The 21,939-nt window shown below is 34.7% G+C and overlaps 1 protein-coding gene across 1 annotated transcript; it reads left to right on the top strand.

Annotated features, from left to right (window-relative positions):
• Positions 1–128: 128 nt before the first annotated feature.
• Positions 129–20,004, top strand: LOC133876082 (uncharacterized). Its single transcript, XM_062314375.1, has 8 exons — positions 129–227; positions 350–505; positions 6,997–7,073; positions 12,186–12,371; positions 13,132–13,177; positions 19,031–19,151; positions 19,266–19,338; positions 19,881–20,004. Exons 1-8 carry the CDS (start codon positions 129–131, stop codon positions 20,002–20,004), a joined length of 882 nt encoding a protein of 293 aa, XP_062170359.1.
• Positions 20,005–21,939: the final 1,935 nt, after the last annotated feature.

Genomic DNA, 21,939 nt, shown 5'->3' with positions numbered 1-21,939 from the left:
GAAATTGACTGATATGTATGTTGTTTGTGTGGTTCAGTTGAATTACATATTTTATTATGTCAAATTTGTCCACCCGTACATGAGAAGTTTGTTGTTTTATGCTGCATTACCAAGTAGATATGAACGTCATGGTGAATTGCACATGTGGTGCTGGACCCATGACACTCCTCATCTCAAGAACAGAAAGAAACTATATGAGACGCTTTTACAAGTGTCCCCTAGGTAAGGTATGAACTCATAAGCAATCACATGTCTCAAATTGAAGCTTCATTTTTATATCTTTTGATTCTTGACACATTTGTTGTATTTAACAATGGCAGTCTCATTCTGTTTTAATGTGTTATTGTAGAATCATCCCAGAGGTTTTTATTGGGAAGATGAGTTGATGCAAAATTTGCCAGAAGCGGTACATGATGACGACGCTGTGGGTTTACGTGAAAATGGTAGCGCGTCGGGCATGCCGTGGACCGTCGGGGGCATTATGCGATGTTGCGGTATTACAGGGGTTTGCATCTTGTGTTTCTTAGGGATACTGTTCTTGTTGGTTGTCATGTTTGCCTAAAGTGGTTTGGTTTGTATTGTGGGTGGTTTGTGAAACCACTGTTTATTATGCATCTTTGTTGCTTCTATCGGACTCAGTTTATTGTATAATATATGTCGGATATTTCTAGATATTGCTTCTTGAACTGTTTTATTTTCAGTACCGTTCGTGAACTATAATGGAGCTATGCATTTGACTGGCTGCCAAGCTTTGTTTGGAATTGACCAGCATGTTTTTTTTTTTTTTTTGGTCCATAGATTTATGTATGTTTTTTTCTTTCTTTATTTTACATTACTATATGTGTAAATTTGTCTTAGATTTATTATTTATGTTTGTTTAAGTTAAATGACATTAACTTTGGTTTTTAAAAATGATATTTTAATAAAATTAATTTATAGTAAAAATAGAAGAGAAAGATGTGTTCTTCTTCTTGGTTTTGAAGAAGTAAATTAATTTATATTAAACGGAAAAAATGTGGTCTTTTTTTTAGATTGAAAAAAGCAATGTAATTAAAATTAAAAGCAAAAATAGTTAGGGGCAAAATGGGAAACCAAGAGGGAATGGACCCTCATTGATCTCCTAGACCAACAGGGAATACAAACTGATCAGAAGGCAAAATGGGATAGAAGCAACGGCCAGTGAAGATGAGGACTGGACCTTCTCGAACTACAGGTAATCAACGGCCAGGCGCATTTTTCTCTTGGTCCGGGCTGCACGTGGGTTGCAAGTTTATTATTAAATTAATTTTTTTTAATTAATTTTAATTAAGTATGGAATTTTCCTTTTAATAGTTATTTTTTAATTATTATATTTATTTCCATCATAATTTCACACTACTTTTCATAACACTAATCATTATACACAACTTTTCATACTTCCAATCATTTCTAATCATTTCCTACCATTAAAAAACAATACTTTTCAATCTAAAAAATTCAACACCCAAACACAATTTCAAAAAAAACTCTAAACACTATTTGCCTAGAAATTCGTAAAGAGAATAAGAATTCAATTCTAATTCTCAAAATTCAATATCCAAACACACCGTTAAAGACTCATGAGGAATATATCCTTAAAGCCCACTAAATTAGCAATACATGCCTGGTAGTATCAGGGATTCAATCAAGTTAAGACCAGGTCTATATAAGATTGAGGCAAGGATCAAGTATGCTCTTATGCCCTAATTGATCAATAAGATACCTTAGTCATTGTTTATTTATTTGTTTTTTTTTTTTTTTTGAAATTCAAATTACACCACAAAGAAAAGAAAGCAAAATAACATTTAGGTGCCCTCAAATGCGCCGTAAAGAACCCTTAGCCCTTTTTCACCCCAATGGAGGGCTAAAGGAACCACCCTAACATTGCACATGTGCCATAGTTATACTATGAGTGTATAAGCAGTTACGGTTAGTGGTTATTATCTCTAACCGCAACTGACTTAGGCGGTTATCAAATTTTCATAATCGCAACAATTCCACCTTAGATGGTTAGCGATTTTAAAATAACCGTCGGTTAGTGGTTATTAAAACTCATAATCGTACCACATAATCGCTTTTAGATATGGGCATTTTGGACATTCCATTGGCCTCTTTTTAGGGCTTATTTTAGATGGTTTTGTGCCTTTTTAAATAATTAGAAGGCTTCAGAATGTAACAAAGCTCAATAATATTTTTTCTTTTTTATGTATAAAGATCAATTTCATTAAATCCAGAAGGAAAAATCCTATATCAAACGCACCAAAACAATATCATTTTGTATATTATTATTATTTTATATATATAAGTGTATGAAATTATCGGTTATTTACCGCCTCCACCTACCCCTAAAACCACTAACCACCTTGTCCTAGGTAGCTATAGGTTTTTGTCAACTGCTTACAAAAGCGGTTATGCGATTATACGGTTTGCGATTTTTAGTGGCTAGTTATTATTATGCAGTTAATAACTGCCCGTTTATACACCCATATGCCATAAAATACCTCTTGCAATCTTGAAAAAGGTGTTGAAGATACACTAAGTTCTAAGGGTGTGCTATCAATGCCTATAATGTTAGGAAAAATTGCACAATTGGTCCTAACTAGAGAAACAAGCAAGAAAATCAAGAAAGCTAAAAAATATATTAATATATTAAAAATTAAAACCCTACAATTTTTTTTTTCTAAGTAATAAGCTAATATCATTAAAAACGTGAGGCGCCCCTTAGTATACTGAGAGTATACAAAAGGAAACGCCTAACTAAAAAAAGGAGCAAGAAAATCAAGAAAGCTAAAAGATAAGGGGAACACATAAGCCCTAGTCCAAAGATACATAGTGTGATAGAAGGAGGATAAAAGTTCCTCAGTGGTCTTCTCCACGTCCGCAAAGCTCCGGTTATTTTTTTCCCTCCATAAGTACCAAAAGAGGCAAATGGGCGCCATTTTCCACACTATAGCACTCCTCGATAGGCCCGAAGACCACCAACAAGCAAGCAGATCAATAACCCATCGTGGCATAACCCAAGACAACCCAAAGCGACTGAAAATAGAGTACCACAAGGCAGAAGCCACATCACAATGGAGAAGGAGATGGTCAACAGACTCCTCTATGTTCTTGTACATGCAGCATCTGTTTATCATGATAACATGATGCTTTATGAGATTGTCTAAGGTAAGGATCTTACCAAGAGTTGCCAATCACAAAAAGAAGGCCTCCTTTGAGGGGGTTTGGGTCCGTCATACACACTTCTAGGGAAAGTGAGAACCTATAGTACAAGTCAATGAGTGAAAAAAAAGTCTTGACCTTGAAAAGGCCTTTTTTGGAAGGAACCCACCAAGGCTTGTCTTCGCCTCCTCTTCTACTATACCTGAATGCAGCATTTGGAAGAAAGAAGCTAAAACATTCACTTCCCAATCATGCACTTCTCTAGTAAAGCTTACGTTCCACTGGTTGGAACCACCCAAGAACTCTAGGTTATTTACAATAAAGGCGTCATTCGCAACAGCTATACCAAACAGGACTGGAAAAGCTGTCTTGAGAGTCATATTCCTAACCCACAGATCGTGCCAAAAGCTAATCCTGGTTCCATCTCCCACTTCGAATATGGTGTAACCTGAAAAAGTCTCCCAACCTTTTCTAACATTCTTCCATAATCCCACCCCGAAAGCTCCTGTATGAACGTAAGAGCACCATTCGCCTCGCAAACAACCAAATTTGGAATCCACCACAATTCTCCACCAAGCATCTCTCTCAATACCAAAGTGCCACAGCCATTTACCTAGAAGAGCGCAGTTGAACATTCTTAAGTTACGGATACCCAACTCTCCCTCAGAGATCGGGGAGCAAACCTTAGCCTAGCTAACAACATGATATTTAAATTCATCACCAATCCCTCCCCATAGAAAGTCTCGTTGGAACTTCTCAATGCAATTAGCCACACTAGCAAGGATGGGGAATGGAGACAAAAGGTACGTAGGTATGTTGGAAAGTATGCTTTTAATAACGGGTGACATTGCTGCCTTTGGAAAGATACATCAGTTTTCAACTAGCTAATCGACACTCCATATATCCACGCTGACATCCCAAATAAACTTCAAATATACATATTTTTTTTAAAAAAAAAAAGAAAAAGAAAAAGAAAAACAAGAGGTTTGGCATAAAGCATATTTTTCTCTCAAAGAGTGAACTAGGCATCAGAGTGAGATCCCCAGAATGGTCTCTTAATTTTAATTGTTTTGCAATATTTTTTGGGGAGTGTGAAGAACATCGAAGAATGTGTCGTTCACACCATACAAAAAACTGTCAAACACTGTCATTTAATGTCTAGGGGTGCTTTAGAGGTTAAGGTTCTCTCCTTGGCACCTAGATACTCTTAGATTAGATGGCATGTATATTGTGGATTGAGCCAAAATCATTATTAGGTGTTATGTTTTTCTCATAATTGATGAGAGTTCTCAACACGACTTTCAAATCTTTTGGCTCAAATTCCCTAAATTGAATGTTGTTTACTAGAAACGAAGTGGGTCATAACAATTTGATGCCATCCAACTTGCTAGGAGGGTCTCTCAAACCAGCCTTGATCTTCTCCGTGCTTGAAATTCGCTCCTCCACCTTGTGCCCCAGATCTCCCCTTAATTTGGGCTTCACCAAGCTAAAAAGATGATGTTGTTATTAGGGATATTTTCTCTGTTTATACTGCAGTAGGCTCAAATTCTAATGGTTCAATCATTTTTGCAAAATCGCTTGTCGGTCGTTATGTCTCAAATATGAGGGAGGAAGTTAGACGTTTCGTCTTTTTAAAATTTATGCCATTGAATCTTGGCTTTTTTAACAGCAAATATGCTGTATTTTTGTTTTACAGCACTGAAGCCGGATCATCTTTTTTTTTTTAGAAATATTGAAGCCTGATCATCTAGGGAAACAAAAGTGGTTCCCTTAGTATTATTTTAATATAAAAAAACTTTCAATTTCCTCTTTTAGAGCACTCACAGTAGGTTATGTAAAACCCACTTTTGGCTAGACTAGGTAACAAATCTCTTAAAATCGTCCTCCATCAGCTTATGTAAAGCAAAGCTACAATAGAGTTTCCTTATATCCGTAAACAGTGCAACTCCACATGACAGTGCAACTCCACATGTGGAGTTGCACTATTTACAAACGTATCATTATTTAATTTATTTCTTTCTCTGTGAATCTCTCTCTCATAATCTTCTCCTTCTTCTTTTTTTCTTTTCCTTTCCCTGCTGCTTGTTTTATGGGTCTTTCTTTTGATAATGGCTCGTGTTTGGTTTTAGGGTTGATTTTGTGTGGGATTTTTCCAGCACCGGAATGGAAGAGGTGTGGCGAGAGCGTGGGTTGTTTGGCGAGAGATGATGTGGTCATTTTGTACTTCAATAATAATAATACCACTTGCAATAGCATGAATCATTGTAGGATAGTGTCTATATGGAGGGTGTCAATCCACAAGGATTGTATTGATCGCGTGTATCAAGCTTTAATAAAATCAATCCTAATTTATCCCTTAGAAAAATGATGTTTTTATGATTTTTAATTTATAAACTAACAGCGGAAATTAAATGTTGGAAAATAAATTAAAATTGAACTTAATGAAATGGAAACTAGGGAATTGATTTCACCACTATCCTCATAACAATGGCTATCATATTAATATGATATATTCATTCTAGGCCTGATATTATTTGTGTGTGGTTGTCAAGCACACAACAAATTGTCAAGAAAATATCATCATTAATAAATAAGTGTAATCCATCTTTGTTAAGCACAGACTATCAAATTTATTAACTTTGTTATAAACAAACAAAGATTAAGTGTAGCTCATCTTCGGATTAGTACAAATTATCTACCTAAGTTACACTAGTCTAGGATGTAGCATGACTTGTCTATCCTAGGCATGAACTATCAAAATCTCTTGTTGCATGTTCAAATAATACCATTGCATAACCATTATACTTATCATCTTGTGAACAATAAATATAATTTGAGTACAATCAAAATAAAAAGCTTTCTCATAGACAAGATAAACATTTTATCAAGATTACATTAATCATTAAAACCAATTACAAAAATGTAATCCTCATAGTTATACAATCATCAATGCCCAAAATAAAATATTCCAAAGAATAAAACATAGTTAAGCCATTGATACTTGGATAGGGTTTATCAAAACCCTAGGGAGAGCTTTAGCCACGCATGGAGGTCCTTGGATCACTTGATGTTGTTAAGCAATCCCCCATGATGCACTGTCCACGAACACTGTCAAAAATACCTCTCCCTCACATTCTGTTTGCTCTTGTTTCTATTGTTCAAGAAAAACTCACCTAAGTCTCAAAATATAACTAAGAGAAGAAGAAGATACAAAATGGGCGTTGGATCCCTCCTTTTATAGAGGACCTTTCCTTCCCAATAGGAAAAGCATCTTTATCATGAAATCATGCCACCCAAGTCTAGAACCTAGCCTCAGATATCATTCTGTGCATTTAATGCATTTTTAGAACTGCAACATGCAGGTTTGTATTTCGGCACCGCTTTGTCGCTCGATAGACGGTATGGGTCGATCGATCGACATGTCACTCGAGCAATTGAGTTGGTCGATCGATCGACTTTGATTGTGGCAGAAATCCTTCATCCGTTTTAAGCTCAATTCTAAGGGCTTTTTGGTCTTTTTGCTTTAACCACCTGAAACTATTGAAAACACTAAAACCATACAAAATGTTAGATTACAATGAGACTAAGGGTTTAACAATAGCAAATTAAGGGGTTTGAATGTGCAACATTCAAGACCTATCAAGAGATTTTCGATGATTTTTGGGTATGGGTAAAGGGGGATAAGTTCGATTTTGGGTTGCTTTCTTGAGTTTTGGATCTTAAGCAAATTTTCGGTTGATTTTGGATCGAAATTTTAATGGGTTCTGCATATTTGGGTTGGATGGAAGATTTTGGCTTTATTGGTGTATTTTGCAGTTTGGTTCTGCAGAAGAGTTGTCTGCAGATGATTTTGTTGCACTTATTCCAAGTGTCTATATTTCAATCAAGGAGCAGTAGTATTTTTTTGCTTATTGGTCTGTTTCAAAGAAGGGCAAGGAGTGAAGAAGTGGAATCGTTTGTTGGGTCTAAAGCTGAAGAGTAATGAGGAACAAGGAGAGGAAGGAGAAAAGCAAAAGAGGCATGGGGTGGTGGTGGCCTAAACTTGTCAATAAAAAAAATAATAAAAAAGTATTAAAAATAATAAATAAAGAATATAGAGTTAATAATAGATAATCAGATGGATGATGCCTTTTAAAACCCGTTAGCTAAACTAACAAATGTGGATTTTCGTTAGCTATGCTAGATAAAATTTTACATAATCGGATGGAAATGTTCTTATTGCTTCAGCATTTATTTGAAACAATACTTAAATAATTTATCTTTCCTCTCTCTTTCTGCTAGCATTTAATTTAAATATTATATGGAAATGACAATAAAAGCTATTTTGAAGTGCATTTAAATAAGAAAGTAAAAAATAGTATAATTTTCTAAATTTTTTTTTTTTTTTTTTAAAAAAAAAAACTGCTGGTAATGTTATTAATCACCACCTCTCCATCTAGCGTGTAGTTTCCAAAGCCAATGGTAACTTGGTAAACCATCTCTCCGTGCCCAAAATTCCACCACAAATCCACGATCCTAATATCAACCCTAACAGTTGTGTATATACAAAGTTAAATTAAGAATTCGCATAAAACAGACAAATTAAACATAAAATTGTAGTGACAACTGACAAGGTCGCCCTAGCAAGATAATATTGTCGTCCCAAAAACTAAATACTTCCAGTCTTGCGAAACTATCTTTGCCTTGACAAGCCTAATAGTCGCCACTACAAGTACTTCTACTAGACGTAAACGACCTGATGGTAATTGGGAATTTGGGAGGACAAAACGACAACGGCTCCTTTGTTCTACGGAATCGTATTAAACTAAACGCGCCCTTTAGAAGAAATTTTGTTATTTAGAGAGCATAAATTACATAGAAATCTTTGCAAGTTCAATGGCGGTTCTGAGCTCAACTTCGAGCAACATACAAGCTCCAAGCTACACAGCTCACAGTCAGTTCTTTGGTAAGCTTTAATAATCGTGATTATTTACGAAATAATTATCTGGAAATTTATGCGGCTTTTATTGTTTGTAGAATAATCAGTTTGTGTTGTTGGAGCAACCTATGTACTTGATGTAAATGTATTGTTTGGTTGATAAGAAAATGATGGAAAGGAAAGGGCAAATAAGATTGTGATTCTTATTTTCTTTTTTATGTCTACGTAGGAGTGGAGAAAGTGAAATTTCACTGTACTAGCTTAATTCAACCATTAGGATCGAAGATTGAGTTTGATTATTCATTTTGGAATGTGAAGCAGCTAAATACACTTTATTAAGAAAATTTCTGTGTTTATGTTATTTGAGCTTTCGTACTATTTCTTTGGTTAATCAAATGGAGGGAAATCTTCTGGATTTTGAGAAAATGTTGAAAAATAAAAGAAATCAAATTCTGATATTTAATTTTCACCATTGAGGATGACTTTTTGGAAACAGAAAGAGCAGAACATGTGAATTCATGTCGTTGTCTTCATTTTATTAGTAGCCAAATGGAGGAAAGCGTGAATTTGATGCTTGAGCTTATTTTTCTACTTGTATGGAGTATATACTGCTTGATGTAGTTATTTATTTCTCAATCATGAATAGCTCCAAAATACTGATTTAATGATATTTTAGAATATTTTGCATACTTGTGCTGGCTTTTAGCCTATATGCATGATGCGTATTAAGAAATTAGTGGGGAAAAATTACGTGGGCTGCACGAGATACTATGCATGGATATGCTGATTTTCGACCAATTTGATGCAAAGAGAGAAGATTAGATAGGTTTGTTTAGAATGTGGACTAGTAATGTGCAGCCATCTAATAAATTGATATTAAAGTAGCATAGATACTTACATCACCTTGCCATTGGGCTGTAGTCCAAATGGCACTTCCAACCATCCTAGAGATGGGGCGGTGGGTGGGAGGTCGCAGGTTCTAGTCCTGTGGGGTAAGTGAGTTAAATTACTAAACTAAATATGCCACCTTTTTAGCCATTTTGTTGCATGACGAGGAGCTTTGGTACGTTTGACTATGGATTTTGTAAGCTAATAATCCTGAATTGAATCTCTTATTGTCGGAACTAAATAAAATTAAATGGCTCTAGTGTTGCTTCAGTTGCTTCCTAAAATAATGTCGATATGCATACTGAAATTAGTTTACTATGTGTTTTAGATAATTTAAACAATAGAACTAAATAAGAAGCGGTGCTGTATGTTAGAAAATAAAGAGAAGACAAAAAAATACAGAGAAGCAGAGTAGAAGAAGAGGAAGAACACAAGAGAAGTTAAGGACTACATTGTTGCTGATTACACTTCTTGCTTGATTACAAGATAGCTTAATATATAGGCTTTAACAAAGGTTAAAGACCAGAGGACAAAATGATAAACTAAAGTAGAAATACAAATAGGTATGGCTTGAAGGTATGGGTTGAGATAGAGGAGTGGTTGCTGCAGATTTGGGAATGGCTTGCTGCAGTGGTATGGTGACTTGCTTGCTACTGTGGATATCCTCTAATATTCCCCCGCAAACTGATGGTAGGAACTTCCTTCAGTTTGACTTTTGCTTCTAATCATCAATTTTTTTTTTTTTTTTTTTAATAGGAACTAAACATAGAAATTACAACAAAAAGGTCTCAAAACAGCAAGCTTACAAAAAAAGTGAAATACATAAAAGAAACAAAGATACAAAAAGAAGTGAAAGGCATAAAGGAAACAAGCCAAATGGCTTTAAAATGGGCTTGGGATTTTGACGTTTTCCACAAGCAATTGGGCCATCAATGGGCCAAGAGAAAAAAAAAAAGTAAACAAAAGGCTGATATGGGTTTGGGCTTTGGACATTTGCCACAAGCGAGACATTGGGCTAACAATGAGCTAAGAAAAAAGCATCAAAGGGCTGACATAGGCTTGGGACTTTAGACATTTGCCACAAGCTGGGCAATAGACAGACAATGGGCCAAAACGATGAGGGCCAACTATGAGAGAAACCTCCTTTTTAATTTCATAAACTGCTAGCATCGTTTGATGCTTTTGAGGACACACACTGAAGGAGATGAGAAGAAATAAGAGAGAGTGAGAAAGAGATGAAGACTTCTAGCATTTTTTATGCTTTTGACTTTGAGGAGATACTGACCAAAATAAAACAAAGAAAAGAAAAAAAAAACAAAGAAAAAAAAAAAAGAAAAAAGGAGAGCAAAGAAATGAAAAGAGAGGGGGAGACTGGGAACAAGGATAGTGAAGAAAAAGAGAAGAAAAGATAGAAAAGAAGAGGGGCACTGAGCTGCTGACAAGAAAATAAAGGAGAGGAAGATGTGTTAGGCGCAGGAGGGAGGGAGACCTGAAATTTTTTGGAGAGGGATACTTTCCTGGAAGACGTGCGTGAAGACTGAAAAGCAATTTTAAGAGGGTATGGGCTAGGAGCTGCTAACTGACACGAGATGGGCTAGCTGCTACTGACTGGAAATTTTTTTTTTCTTAGAGAGAAAAATAAAAAAGGTCGGATGATTAAAAAAGGAGACATAAATAGAGGGAGACTTGGATAGAAAACCAAAGAGAACTATGAGAGAAAGGGGAACGGTGGCAAGAAAGAGAGGTTTAGGAACCATTTTTGGTATGAAAAAAAGAAAAAGAAAAAAAAGGAGTCCGCAGTAGGATGTGAAACACAGGGGAGGAGAGGACTTTTCCGTCCTTTTTGTTACAAGCCAAGAGAAAGAGATAAGGAGAAGACTCATATATGAACGCAACAATGAGACTGGGCGGAGTTTTGGAGGAGCTGATGAAAGCTCACGGGTTGACTTGACGAGGGAAGACATTTTTGAGGGAGTGAGGAACCTGGTTGGACTTGACGAGGTTGAAGAAAGAGAGTAAAGAGTGAGGTGTTTGATTTTTTGTGTGTGGAAGAGAAAGGAGATTTGGGAGAAACTGTGATGAATTTTTCGGGTTCCTTGTCCAGGGACAGTGTTTAATAAAAGACCATGTGAAAAGAGGAAGAAGAAGAGGGCAAGAGAAGGAAGTTTCTGAGTGGAGGTTGGCGTTGGCCGTGGAGCACAGTAAGCATGGTTTAAACAGAAAAGAGATAGAAGAGAGGAAGACACAGCAACGGATAAGCAGGAGGACGAAAACATAGGTGTTTGATAGAATGCCTCAAAGAGAGGTTGGGCTGTACGAGAGGAAAAAAATAGTAATAAAATAAAATAAAAATTGAGAAAGGAGAGGATTTGAAGTGGCGTTAGCCTTGAAGGCTCTGATACCAGGTTAGAAAATAAAGAGAAGACAGAAAAATACAGAGAAGCAGAGTAGAAGAAGAGGAAGAACACAAGAGAAGTTAAGGACTACGTTGTTGTTGATTACACTTCTTGCTTGATTACAAGATAGCTTAATATATAGGCTTTAACAAAGGTTAAAGACCAGAGGACAAAATGATAAACTAAAGTAGAAATACAAATAGGTATGGGTTGAGATAGAGGAGTGGTTGCTGCAGATTTGAGGATGCTTGCTGCAGTGGTATGGTGACTTGCTTGCTGCTGTGGAATATTTAGTTTACTATGTGGTATGGTGACTTGGTAAGGTGAAGCTCTTGGTAAGGTGAATATTTAGTAAACACATTTCATTGCTGAAGCTCTTGGTAAGAGCTCCCAAAATATTTAACTCAACTTTATTCATAATGCTGCAATGTGAGTTTCTTGCAACAGTCAATGAATCCACGTGTGCCAAATTGTTTGACTTGCTGTTCTTGTTGATTAAGATTAAGTTATCATTTATTTCTTGGTTCTTGTCTTCTCATCACTCCCTTCCCTGCATCTAAGCAAAGCTAATAATGCAGGATTTTCCCTGTTGTATGTAATTCATTTTGCTCTAGCATTGTGTTAGATATATAAATTATGCATTCTCTCATTTTTTTTCATGTTCCCTGTCCATGAATTCTTTGTGTTCATTAGATTTTGCCTTTAGTGTAAAATATCAGTAATTTGAATCATTGTGCCCTCAGCAGCCATTGTGTGCCTTGGAGTACTTTGAATTTCTGCCTTGTTCTTCTGTGCAAATCAAGAGATACAATTGACTCTGTTGTTTATGTTCCTTATGAGGTGATGAAGCAACGCATGCAAGTTCAAGGCACAAGGACATCTTGGAGCTTTGTGAAGCCTGGTGTGCAAATGTATGGTTACTATACAGGAATGTTCCACGCTGGCTGTTCGATATGGAATGAACATGGGGTAAAAGGACTATATGCAGGGTATATGTCAGAATATACTCTCTATTTCTTTCAATTGTGTGATCTTCTGTTATATAAATTCGTAATATTAGAAGAAGTGTACATATGCTATAACTTGTTCTTGGTAATGCTATTATTTTGAGTATAATAATGAATCTAATATTTTATCTTTACCACCCCCCCCCCCTTTCTATCGTTTTTTTCTCTCCATTACACAATGGCACTAGAAAATTTAATTCTTTAGGACCATTGGCTATAAGTTGGAATCCTGCTGAATCAGATGAGTCTAACCCCAATGATAATTAGGTTCTTGTAAACCATGATCAAGACAAGATCTCTTTATGTCAACTGTTTAGTATCATATGAACAAGCTAGTTGATGCTAGAATGCATGCAATTCAATTTCATCATAAGCCATGCATTTATAATAGATTACGGATACTGTTCCCACTTACCAATGCACACACATTCGTTATATCTATTTTACTACATATGTAAGATTATCATGCCTTCAGTTTGTTAAAAACATGGCACTAAGCGGAAATAACTCTCACAAAACATTATTTTTTGTTTCTGAAAGTCTTATTCATGTCCAATTTAATGCTTTCTCATCTATCATTTTTTCATGTTTATGGATTTACATGAAGTGTGGCATTTAGATTCACAACCATGTAATTCTCCTATTATTGGTTTAGCTAATCATGCTAATTATACTCTTCCCCACCCACCCACCCCCAATTTCTCTGTCCATAACATAGTTTCCTTTTTGGTTGCTTTGACAGTTACTGGCCTACACTCGCAAGGGATGTGCCTTTTGCTAGTCTAATGGTATGCATATTTTTTATAGAGTTCATAGTTTCTTGCTTTGTTTTGGTTTCCTCTTATTACATTACATACACACAGCATATTTTTGCAAAATATTCTCTTCTATTTAATCTCGTTGCTATATGAAGTAGCTTATGCTTATGAAGAGAGAAAAGAGATCTGGCAACCTGCAAGTCTCGTGCAGGTTGATAAGTTCCTTAAAACACTCAGTACCTAAATGTAGGTTACACTTAAGGGTACTTTATCGAACAGGGCTTTTAGCTTTGGGAAATTTTCAAATATTGAGCTTAAGGATCCAGGCAGGGAAAGCACAAGCTAGGATTTCTATGGAGGAATTTCCTACTTCTGAATCATGGTTTAAACCTACTCATCTTCAAGGGATAAGAAAGAAGGTGATTAGCTTTTCCAAATGACTGTTTGACTTGAAAAATTGTTCATGTGGGAACCTTGTAGTCAAAAGAAAGTTTCAAGTCTTCAAGCAATTGATGTCTGATGAGTGCCAAAAAGTGTATATTTGGACCCCTTAATTTACATTAGTTAAACCTTTAGCTTTATTACTTTCTGATGTTTTGTTTAGTTATGGTGATTTTACGTTTTTGCAGGACATAAAGAGAAAAATGGTTTTTTTCAAGTGAAAATGCATAAAAGCTGGAGATTTGGAATTGCTATGAAGTTGATCGATCGAATCTCAAGTTCGATCGATCAAAATTTTCTCGATGTCGATCGATCGATTATAAAATCGATCAATCGAATTTATGCGGAGCTGAAATTTCAGAAACCCTAGCTAACTCTATAAATACCATTCTTTTCTCATTTTTAGAAGAGAGCCGCGGAGGAAGCCGCTTAGGAGTGCCCTAGGGGCCGATTTTACTGTATCTTAGGGTTTTTTGGTCGATTTTGACCTAGAACTTCAATCTTTTGTAAATTTATTCGTTTTTAATACATTCTTGTAGTTTATTTATGCTTTCTTTGTTCGTGTCTAGCTAATACTTTCGTCTAGGGTTGAGGATGAAACCTCACCAGTGAATAGAAACTGAGTTTCATGCTTGTTTATGCTATTTGAGTTTATGGGCTTGATTTCTCATTGTTCTATTTCAGTTTTTGAGATTATTTTTGGATATCTCTTGTGATTTCTAGATACAAGTGATGATTTGATATAGTTTCATTAAATTGATGGCTTGGGTTTTCATGTATGTTGGATATTCATTGTGTTTCATTCTATGGATACATTTGATGATTTAGTTGAAACTAGATATCTTTTTGTGATTTGTGGAAGAATGGATTCATTGAATGATTTAGACTATTTTTGAAGCAAAAGTAGAACATACCCAAGATTGGTTTGAAAGAATTCAAAATATGTGTGATGAGCATGAGATTAGGTTGTTGTGATTTGGTGGGTGTGGATTCTAAAACCTTAGACCCCTTTATTTTCATTAATTTTGTTTATGTTTTATTTTATCAAAAAACCCCTAAATTTGGAACTAGGTTAAAATAGGATTAGTTTGAATAAAAATTAATTTTCGCAACACAATTCCCTGTGGGATCGACTTCGCACTTGCAAAACGCTATATTGCAAACGATTCGTGCACTTGCGAGTATTAAAATTTGCACAACAAGTTTTTGGCGCCGTTGCCGGGGAATTGTTTTGTTTGTGGAAATTGATTTTTGTTTGAATTGATTCTTTTTTTCTACTAGTTTAGATAGATTTTTCTTTCATATATTTGTTGTTTTGTTTCTGTTTTCGTTCAAAAAAAAAAAATCAGTTTGTTTTTAGTTCATTTTGTTAATATTTTGTTTCTGTTTTTTCTTATCTTATTTTATTGTTTGTTAGTTTATTTTTAATTTTCAAAAAAAAAAACACTTGGTTCATTTCTTTTGTGGGATATTTGCATGCTATAGGGTGCAAGTGAAGTATGGATTTTTATTTTGACAATTGTAGTGATTTTTCTGCACAAGATGCTTCACCTAGTGGTAGGACACCCGCTCCAACCAACTACCCTCACAATTTCTACCCACATGAACTATGTTCATATTGCTCCGATCCTTATCATAGTGCTAGTAGTTGTCCATCTTGGGGACAATTCTGTAATCCTTCCTATGAGCAAATGAACGCTAATTTCTCCAGCCCGGGGTTCGAATCAAATTCCAATTTTTATAACCCGAACTGGAGCAATCATCTTGATTTCTCGTGGCAAGCTCAAGCCATGGGAAATAGTGCTCCCCTATACTTTGATCCACACCATCCCGACTCCCGAGTATCCGCAGTTCAATAACCAATCTTCTCATCTTTCATTCTACAATTATCCAGCTTCTTCCTCACAGTCCACTTTGGAAGACACTCTCAAAATCTTTATAGAGCTCACAGGCCAGGCTATTAGTGATATGAAGAATGCTACTATGGAAAACACTCAAGCGATTGCTAGGATAGAAGGACAGATGGACAGATGGAATATCTGGTTGTTGAAGTCACCAGAATAGAGGAAGAAGAGCTTCAAAATTAGCTGATGGCTCAAGGGCACTACATGATTAATGAGGATGATGCTAGCCATTCTGATCATGAGCATGCCCCTGTCATCACCATATTGGAGAGTGAAGAAACTGTGGATAGCATCGGAGGGGAAGGAAAAGAGGAGCACCTTGAGCACACAGCGCCCCCGTTAAATCCAAATTCGTCCAACGACAAGGAAATGAGTACTGAAGCTCATTCATTCATCATTCCACCCGAGGGATATCAACTTTTAAAGAAGAAAGGGTGGAGGGGATTGGTTGGACATCCACATGATCGGGGAAGGCGCTATAAATTTTCTTTTACCTTTTTTACCTTTTTGTACAGCTGATTTCTTTCATTACATTTTTATTTCTTTTCATTTTACTTTTATTTCTGACAGCAATTAACCTTTTGATGTTTGTTTCTATGAGAAAATATTGCTGTTAGTTTTTGTTGACATGTGTTTTGGTGTTTAAGTTTGGGGGACACCTTGACCTTTTTCACACCTTGATTTTTCCTTACTTCTGGTAATGTATTTCTACACTACACATTGAGGACAATGTGTAATTCAAGTTTGGGGGTATGGAAAAACACTTGTCTGTTTGTTTGTTTATTTATTTTTTCTATTTGTTTAGTTATTTTTAGTGGTCTTTTTGTTCTTAAAAAAAAAATAAAAATAAAATAAAATTTGTTGTCAAGTTTGAGTTAAGCCATATCTGTGGTTTGCATTTCATCGGCTTGCTTAAAGTTTTGAACACATCATGTCATTAGGAATCTGAGTCTTTTGACTTATTTTTGGGCTAGTAAGACTTCACTTGTTTGAGTTGAATTATCACGAGCACATTAGCATGTAATCTGTGGGGTATGAATTTGTGCTTAATTGTGTATTTTGAGAATTGTTGGATGACTTACTGATAAATAACCTTGGCTTGCAAGATATTTATATATATATAAAAGAAAAAAAAAAGAAAAAAAAAAAGAGATTATTTTGAGTTTTTCACTGAGTAACCAGGCCTCTTGCCTCACTAAGCATTGAGTGTTCGCGTCAAAAGGTGAGAATTTCAATTTGGTTAATTGTATGGCTAGTTTGGCTTCGTAGCCTTTTTGACTTGAGTAATTAAGCCCTTATGGATGTTTCTACATCTAGTGCCCTAAGACATCTGGTTCGAGAACCACTGGCCCAACACTCGTTACATGGGTCAACTAGAAAGCTTAAGGGAGCCGAGCATTGCATAGCCTACACAAAAAAAAAAAACAAAAAAAACAAAAAAACAAAAAAAAACAAAAAAACAAAAAAAATATATATAAAATAAAATAATTTGCATATCTTGCCTTGGTTGTTTCATTTGATAGGGAGTCCAACGATTTTTGAGGTACTTATCTTGAAATTAAAATGAAACCTCATAATTGCATGTTGATTTCACTCTACACTTTTGAGAAAATGTGATGTCTTAATTGTCCATTTATGAGTGATTTGATGTTGGATCCCCTGTTGATGTTATGATGGGGTTTGTCTTTTTAAGCATGCCAATAACGTATGAACCGTGGTTTGTGTAAAAATTCTTTCTTGTTGACAACATAGTGTTTTAATGTTTGTGGGTATCATTTCTGGCAAACCCTCACGAGACTTCACTCGTCCACTAGGGAGTTCTAGGGGTTTAAAAGGCTTGTTGCATATGCTAAATGCAATCGTTTCTCCCACTAAAGAAGACTTATGTTTCATGCTTTGATTTTGTTTCTCATTTTGTTTTGCTAAGGGACTAGCAAAATGTAAGTTTGGGGGTATTTGATGAGTCCAAAAAGTGTATATTTAGACCCCTTAATTTACATTAGTTAAACCTTTAACTTTATTACTTTCTGATGTTTTGTTTAGTTTTGGTGATTTTACGTTTTTGCAGGACATAAAGAGAAAAATGGTTATTTTAAAGTGAAAATGCATAAAAGTTGGAGATTTGGAATTGCTGTGAATTCGATCGATCGAATCTCAAGTTCGATCGATCGAAATTTTCCCGATGTCGATCGATCGATTATAAAATCGATCGATCGAATTTATGCGGAGCTGGAATTTCAGAAACCCTAACTAACTCTATAAATACCATTCTTTTCTCATTTTTAGAAAGAGGAGCCGCGGCAGAGATCGTCTGGGCACCCCAAAGGGCCGATTTTGACCTAGCTTAGGGTTCTTGGGTGATTTTCACCTAGAACCACCTTCCTTTGTAAGTTTATTTATGTTTTTATTGATTCTTCTTGTTCATTTACGTTTTCTTTAGTGATGTATAACTAAACTCTCGTCTTGGGTTGAGGATAAAACCTCACCATTGAAGAGAAACCGAGTTTCCATGCTTGTGTATGCTATTTGAGTTCATGGTTTTGATTTCTCATTGTTCTATTTCGGTTTTTGAGATTATTTTTGGATATCTTTTGTGATTTCCGGATATAAGTGATGATTTGATATAGTTTCATTAAATTGATGGCTTGGGTTTTCATGTATGTTGGATATTCATTGTGTTTCATTCTATGGATACATTTGATGATTTAGTTGAAACTAGATATCTTTTGTGATTTGTGGAAGAATGGATTCATTGAATGATTTAAACTATTTTTGAAGCAAAAGTAGAACATACCTAAGATTGGTTTGAAAGAATTTGAAATATGTGTGATGAGCATGAGATTAGGTCGTTGTGATTTGGTGGGTGTGGATTCCAAAACCCTAGACCCTTTTATTTTCATTATTTTTGTTTATGTTTTCTTTTGTTAAAAATCACTAAATTTGGAACTAGGTTAAAATAGGATTAGTTTGAATAGAGATTAATTTTCGCAACACAATTTCCTGTGGGATCGACCTCGCACTTGCAAAACGCTATATTGCAAACGATTCGTGCGCTTGGGAGTACTCATTAAAACACACATCAATGTCCTCAAAATATTCATTTCCTTGTCAATTATTACTGCTATGGAGTTCAAGATTCTTAATTAGTTATTTTTGAAGAACCAAACTGTTTGGTGAATTAATGTAGGGTTGGTTCACAGGTTGAACATAATTGGTTAGTTGTGTGGATGAAATGTAATACGAGATATTATGGTCATCTTATGGTACTTTTTATGGGTACAGATTTATTTTTTCTCTAAAAGGAAATACCATGTTTTTATCATTCTTGTTTCACTGGGGAATTAGTTTGTTGCTAAATGATGTAATAATCTCTCACTTGTTATTTTCTCCTCTATAACCTGTGGATCGATCTATACATGGATATACACTGACAAAGTTGGCCTTTTTTTGCCTGTATATCCTTTCTTTCTTCTTCTTCTTTTTTTTTTGGTCCTTTTTATGGGGTTTAATTGTTATTATTGATGTTTGCACATGGCAGTTTATGTTTTATGAAGCCTTGAAAAATGTCACAGAATATGGGAAGCAAAAATGGATACCCAATACGAATTACCAAGTTAATAGTTCTATGGAGGGATTTCTATTAGGAGAGCTAGCTGGTGGTATGTGACTTCCTTGTGCTTCATTCTAAATAGTGCACTTCTAAATATTCTATGATTGAACTCAGCAATCTATCTTTTCTGAACAACAATTTATAGGTCTCTAAAATTGTACAGGTTTTAGTGCATATCTCGCTACTCCATTGGATGACATCAAAACAAGATTGCAAATACAAGGATCGACTACTAGGTATCAGAATTTTAAACATACTTTTTTTTTCTTCATATTTTTCATGAGGCATAACCATATGGGACTAATCACACTTCTAGAGTTACATGATCAAGGTTTATCATTCATTTTTGAAGTTAACTATTGTGCATATGCATGTGCACACGTGCAAAGACACATATTGTCCTCGATACAAAGGATATAATTTTAGTGCGGTAGCTGTTTTCTATTTATCTACTCTTTCTCACCTTTTTACACTGGTGGATTTATTGTGTTTTTGGGATGTAAAAAACAAAACAGAAAGTGCTACAGTCAACTAATATACTTAAGTAAAATTAGCAGGACCTGTATCTTAACCTGTGCTTTATAATATTCACCAAGTGTAGTTCAACGTAATCCAATAGTTGGTTCAGAATGTCACGTCAGAATTGTGAGACAATTGTAAGATAAAAATTTAATTTTTAGCATTCCTCTTAAAGTAGTTGGTGGATTTTATTTATGATTGAACGGAAGTTAGAAAAGATAGTAACTCCGAGCTTTCTATTGTTGTTGTTAACTCTTAGGTACAATGGCTGGTTTGATGCAATTCGTAATGTATGGATGGCTGAAGGCACAAATAAACTGTTCAAGGGTAGTGTCCCCAGGATTGCATGGTATATTCCAGCTTCTTTAGAAGAAGGGGTATAGAAACTCATTGAATCACATTTTTCCTATTATGTTTGGTTTGGAGATGGAGTGTTGTTTTATCACATCAATTTATAGGTATAGTTGACATAGTCAATTGAATTTCTCTATTAAGCAAGTTGTGCCATTGTATTGACCTATTGAATTTGATAATAGTCTGCCAAACTCTCCTTAAGGACCAATGTAAAAAGAGAAGAAATTGAATTTTGCAATCTTCTTGTCTCTTGGAGCATGCTTAGAGCACTCCCAATGAATTATCTATTTGCAACTTTAAGCTAGAATAGATAACAAAAGTGTTAAAAATAGATTCCATCGGTTTATGTATTCCAACTTTATAATAGATTTTTCTTAATTCCATAAATAGTGCAACTCTAAAAGTAGAGTTATACTATTCATTTATTTTTTTTATTTTTTATTTTTTATTTTTTTTATGCTTTATCTCCAACTTTCTTTCTTTTTTTTCATCACTCCATGTTCTTCCTTCTTTTTTTTTTTTTTTTTCTTCCTTTATAGTGGAGATCTAAGGGAAAGTGTGTAAAGTAGTGGAGTTATCAACCGGGACCCACGTGGAAAAAAATACTATAATGAAAAAAATTAATGAAAAATAATAAAAAAATAATATAGAGTTAAGAATAGATAATCAGATGTATAATGCATTTTAAAACTCATTAGCTAAACTAGATAAAATAAATTTTGATTAGCTATTCTAAATTGAAAAATACATAAGCCATTAGGAGTGCTCTTACATCTTGTAATTACATGTTTACATACACATAAGTACGTGTATATATATATATATATATATATATATATATATATATATATATATATATATATAATAAAGTGATTTAATTTGGTTTTCATTTTAGGCTGTTTCTTTTGGCTTTAGACATTTAAATCCAATATTATAATTACTATCATCCTATATCAACCTGGGAGTCGTTTATTTATTTATTATTATTATTAAAATAGCCCCTCCTTATTAATGTGGTAGTACTCAATTTGTCATATATTTATTTATATATCACCCTAATGTGTCATCAAAACAATAATTCCTGAAAGTTTTACCCTTTCTCCTTAAATTAACAAGAAAATCAATTTTTGTTCTTAGGTTTTCACCCAATTTTAATTTGGTTCATGGGTTTTTAATTTCGACAATTAGATTCTTAGGTGTTTTTTGGGTTTCAAATAAGGTCTATTTCTTAACCTATCAATTAATTAATTAATTAACGGCGTGTCATGTCAAACAAATTAATTGATGTCACATGACTTTCGTTTGATACATTATATATTAATTGTATGTACAACGTTTCGCATTTACTTCAAATTACAAACATATTCTAAATAAAAAAAAAATATATATATATATATATATATATTGATAAGTAAAGTAATTAAATCAAAAGTATATATATATATATATGTGTGTGTGTGTGTGTGTGTGTGTGTGTGTGTGTGTGATGTGTTATTTTTACATCATTTTACTCTACATTAACTCTACACCAAGATATATTGGGTGTGGAACTCATTTATATGTGACTCACGTATATAAGATCTACATGTATGGATCTCATACCCTATATATTTTGGTGTAGAATTGATGTCTAGTAATCTGATGTAGAAAAATCATTTCAACCATTTATATGTGACTCACATATATAGGACCCACATGTATGGGTCTCATACTTCATATGTTTTGGTGTAGAGTTGATGTAGAGTAATCTGACGTAGAAAAATCATTTCCATAGGTATATATCATCATAATTTTGTGACATTTTGTATGAAAAGACAAATGTAACCAACCCTGTTTAAGTATTTAAGCATTAGCCACCCTCTCCTCTAGGGATCCGGATCCTCTCCAATTCACTTAAACTGGAGAGGAGCCGGTTAAGGGTGGGGATGTATCAAAGAAAAATCCAAGGTTTTAAATTTGCCACG

Source organism: Alnus glutinosa, chromosome 8, assembly GCF_958979055.1.
Source record: "Alnus glutinosa chromosome 8, dhAlnGlut1.1, whole genome shotgun sequence".
Classification (NCBI taxonomy): Eukaryota; Viridiplantae; Streptophyta; class Magnoliopsida; order Fagales; family Betulaceae; genus Alnus; species Alnus glutinosa.
The sequence above is the reverse complement of the archived record's forward strand: the minus strand, read 5'-3'. Positions and strand labels throughout refer to the sequence as shown.

Coding starts and splice junctions, on each gene's coding strand:
- LOC133876082 (XM_062314375.1), top strand. CDS start 129: ATGGTGAATTGCACATGTGGTGCTGGACCCATGACACTCCTCATCTCA. Junction 228..349: donor ACAAGTGTCCCCTAGGTAAG/GTATGAACTCAT, acceptor GTGTTATTGTAG/AATCATCCCAGAGGTTTTTA. Junction 19,152..19,265: donor ATTAGGAGAGCTAGCTGGTG/GTATGTGACTTC, acceptor AAAATTGTACAG/GTTTTAGTGCATATCTCGCT.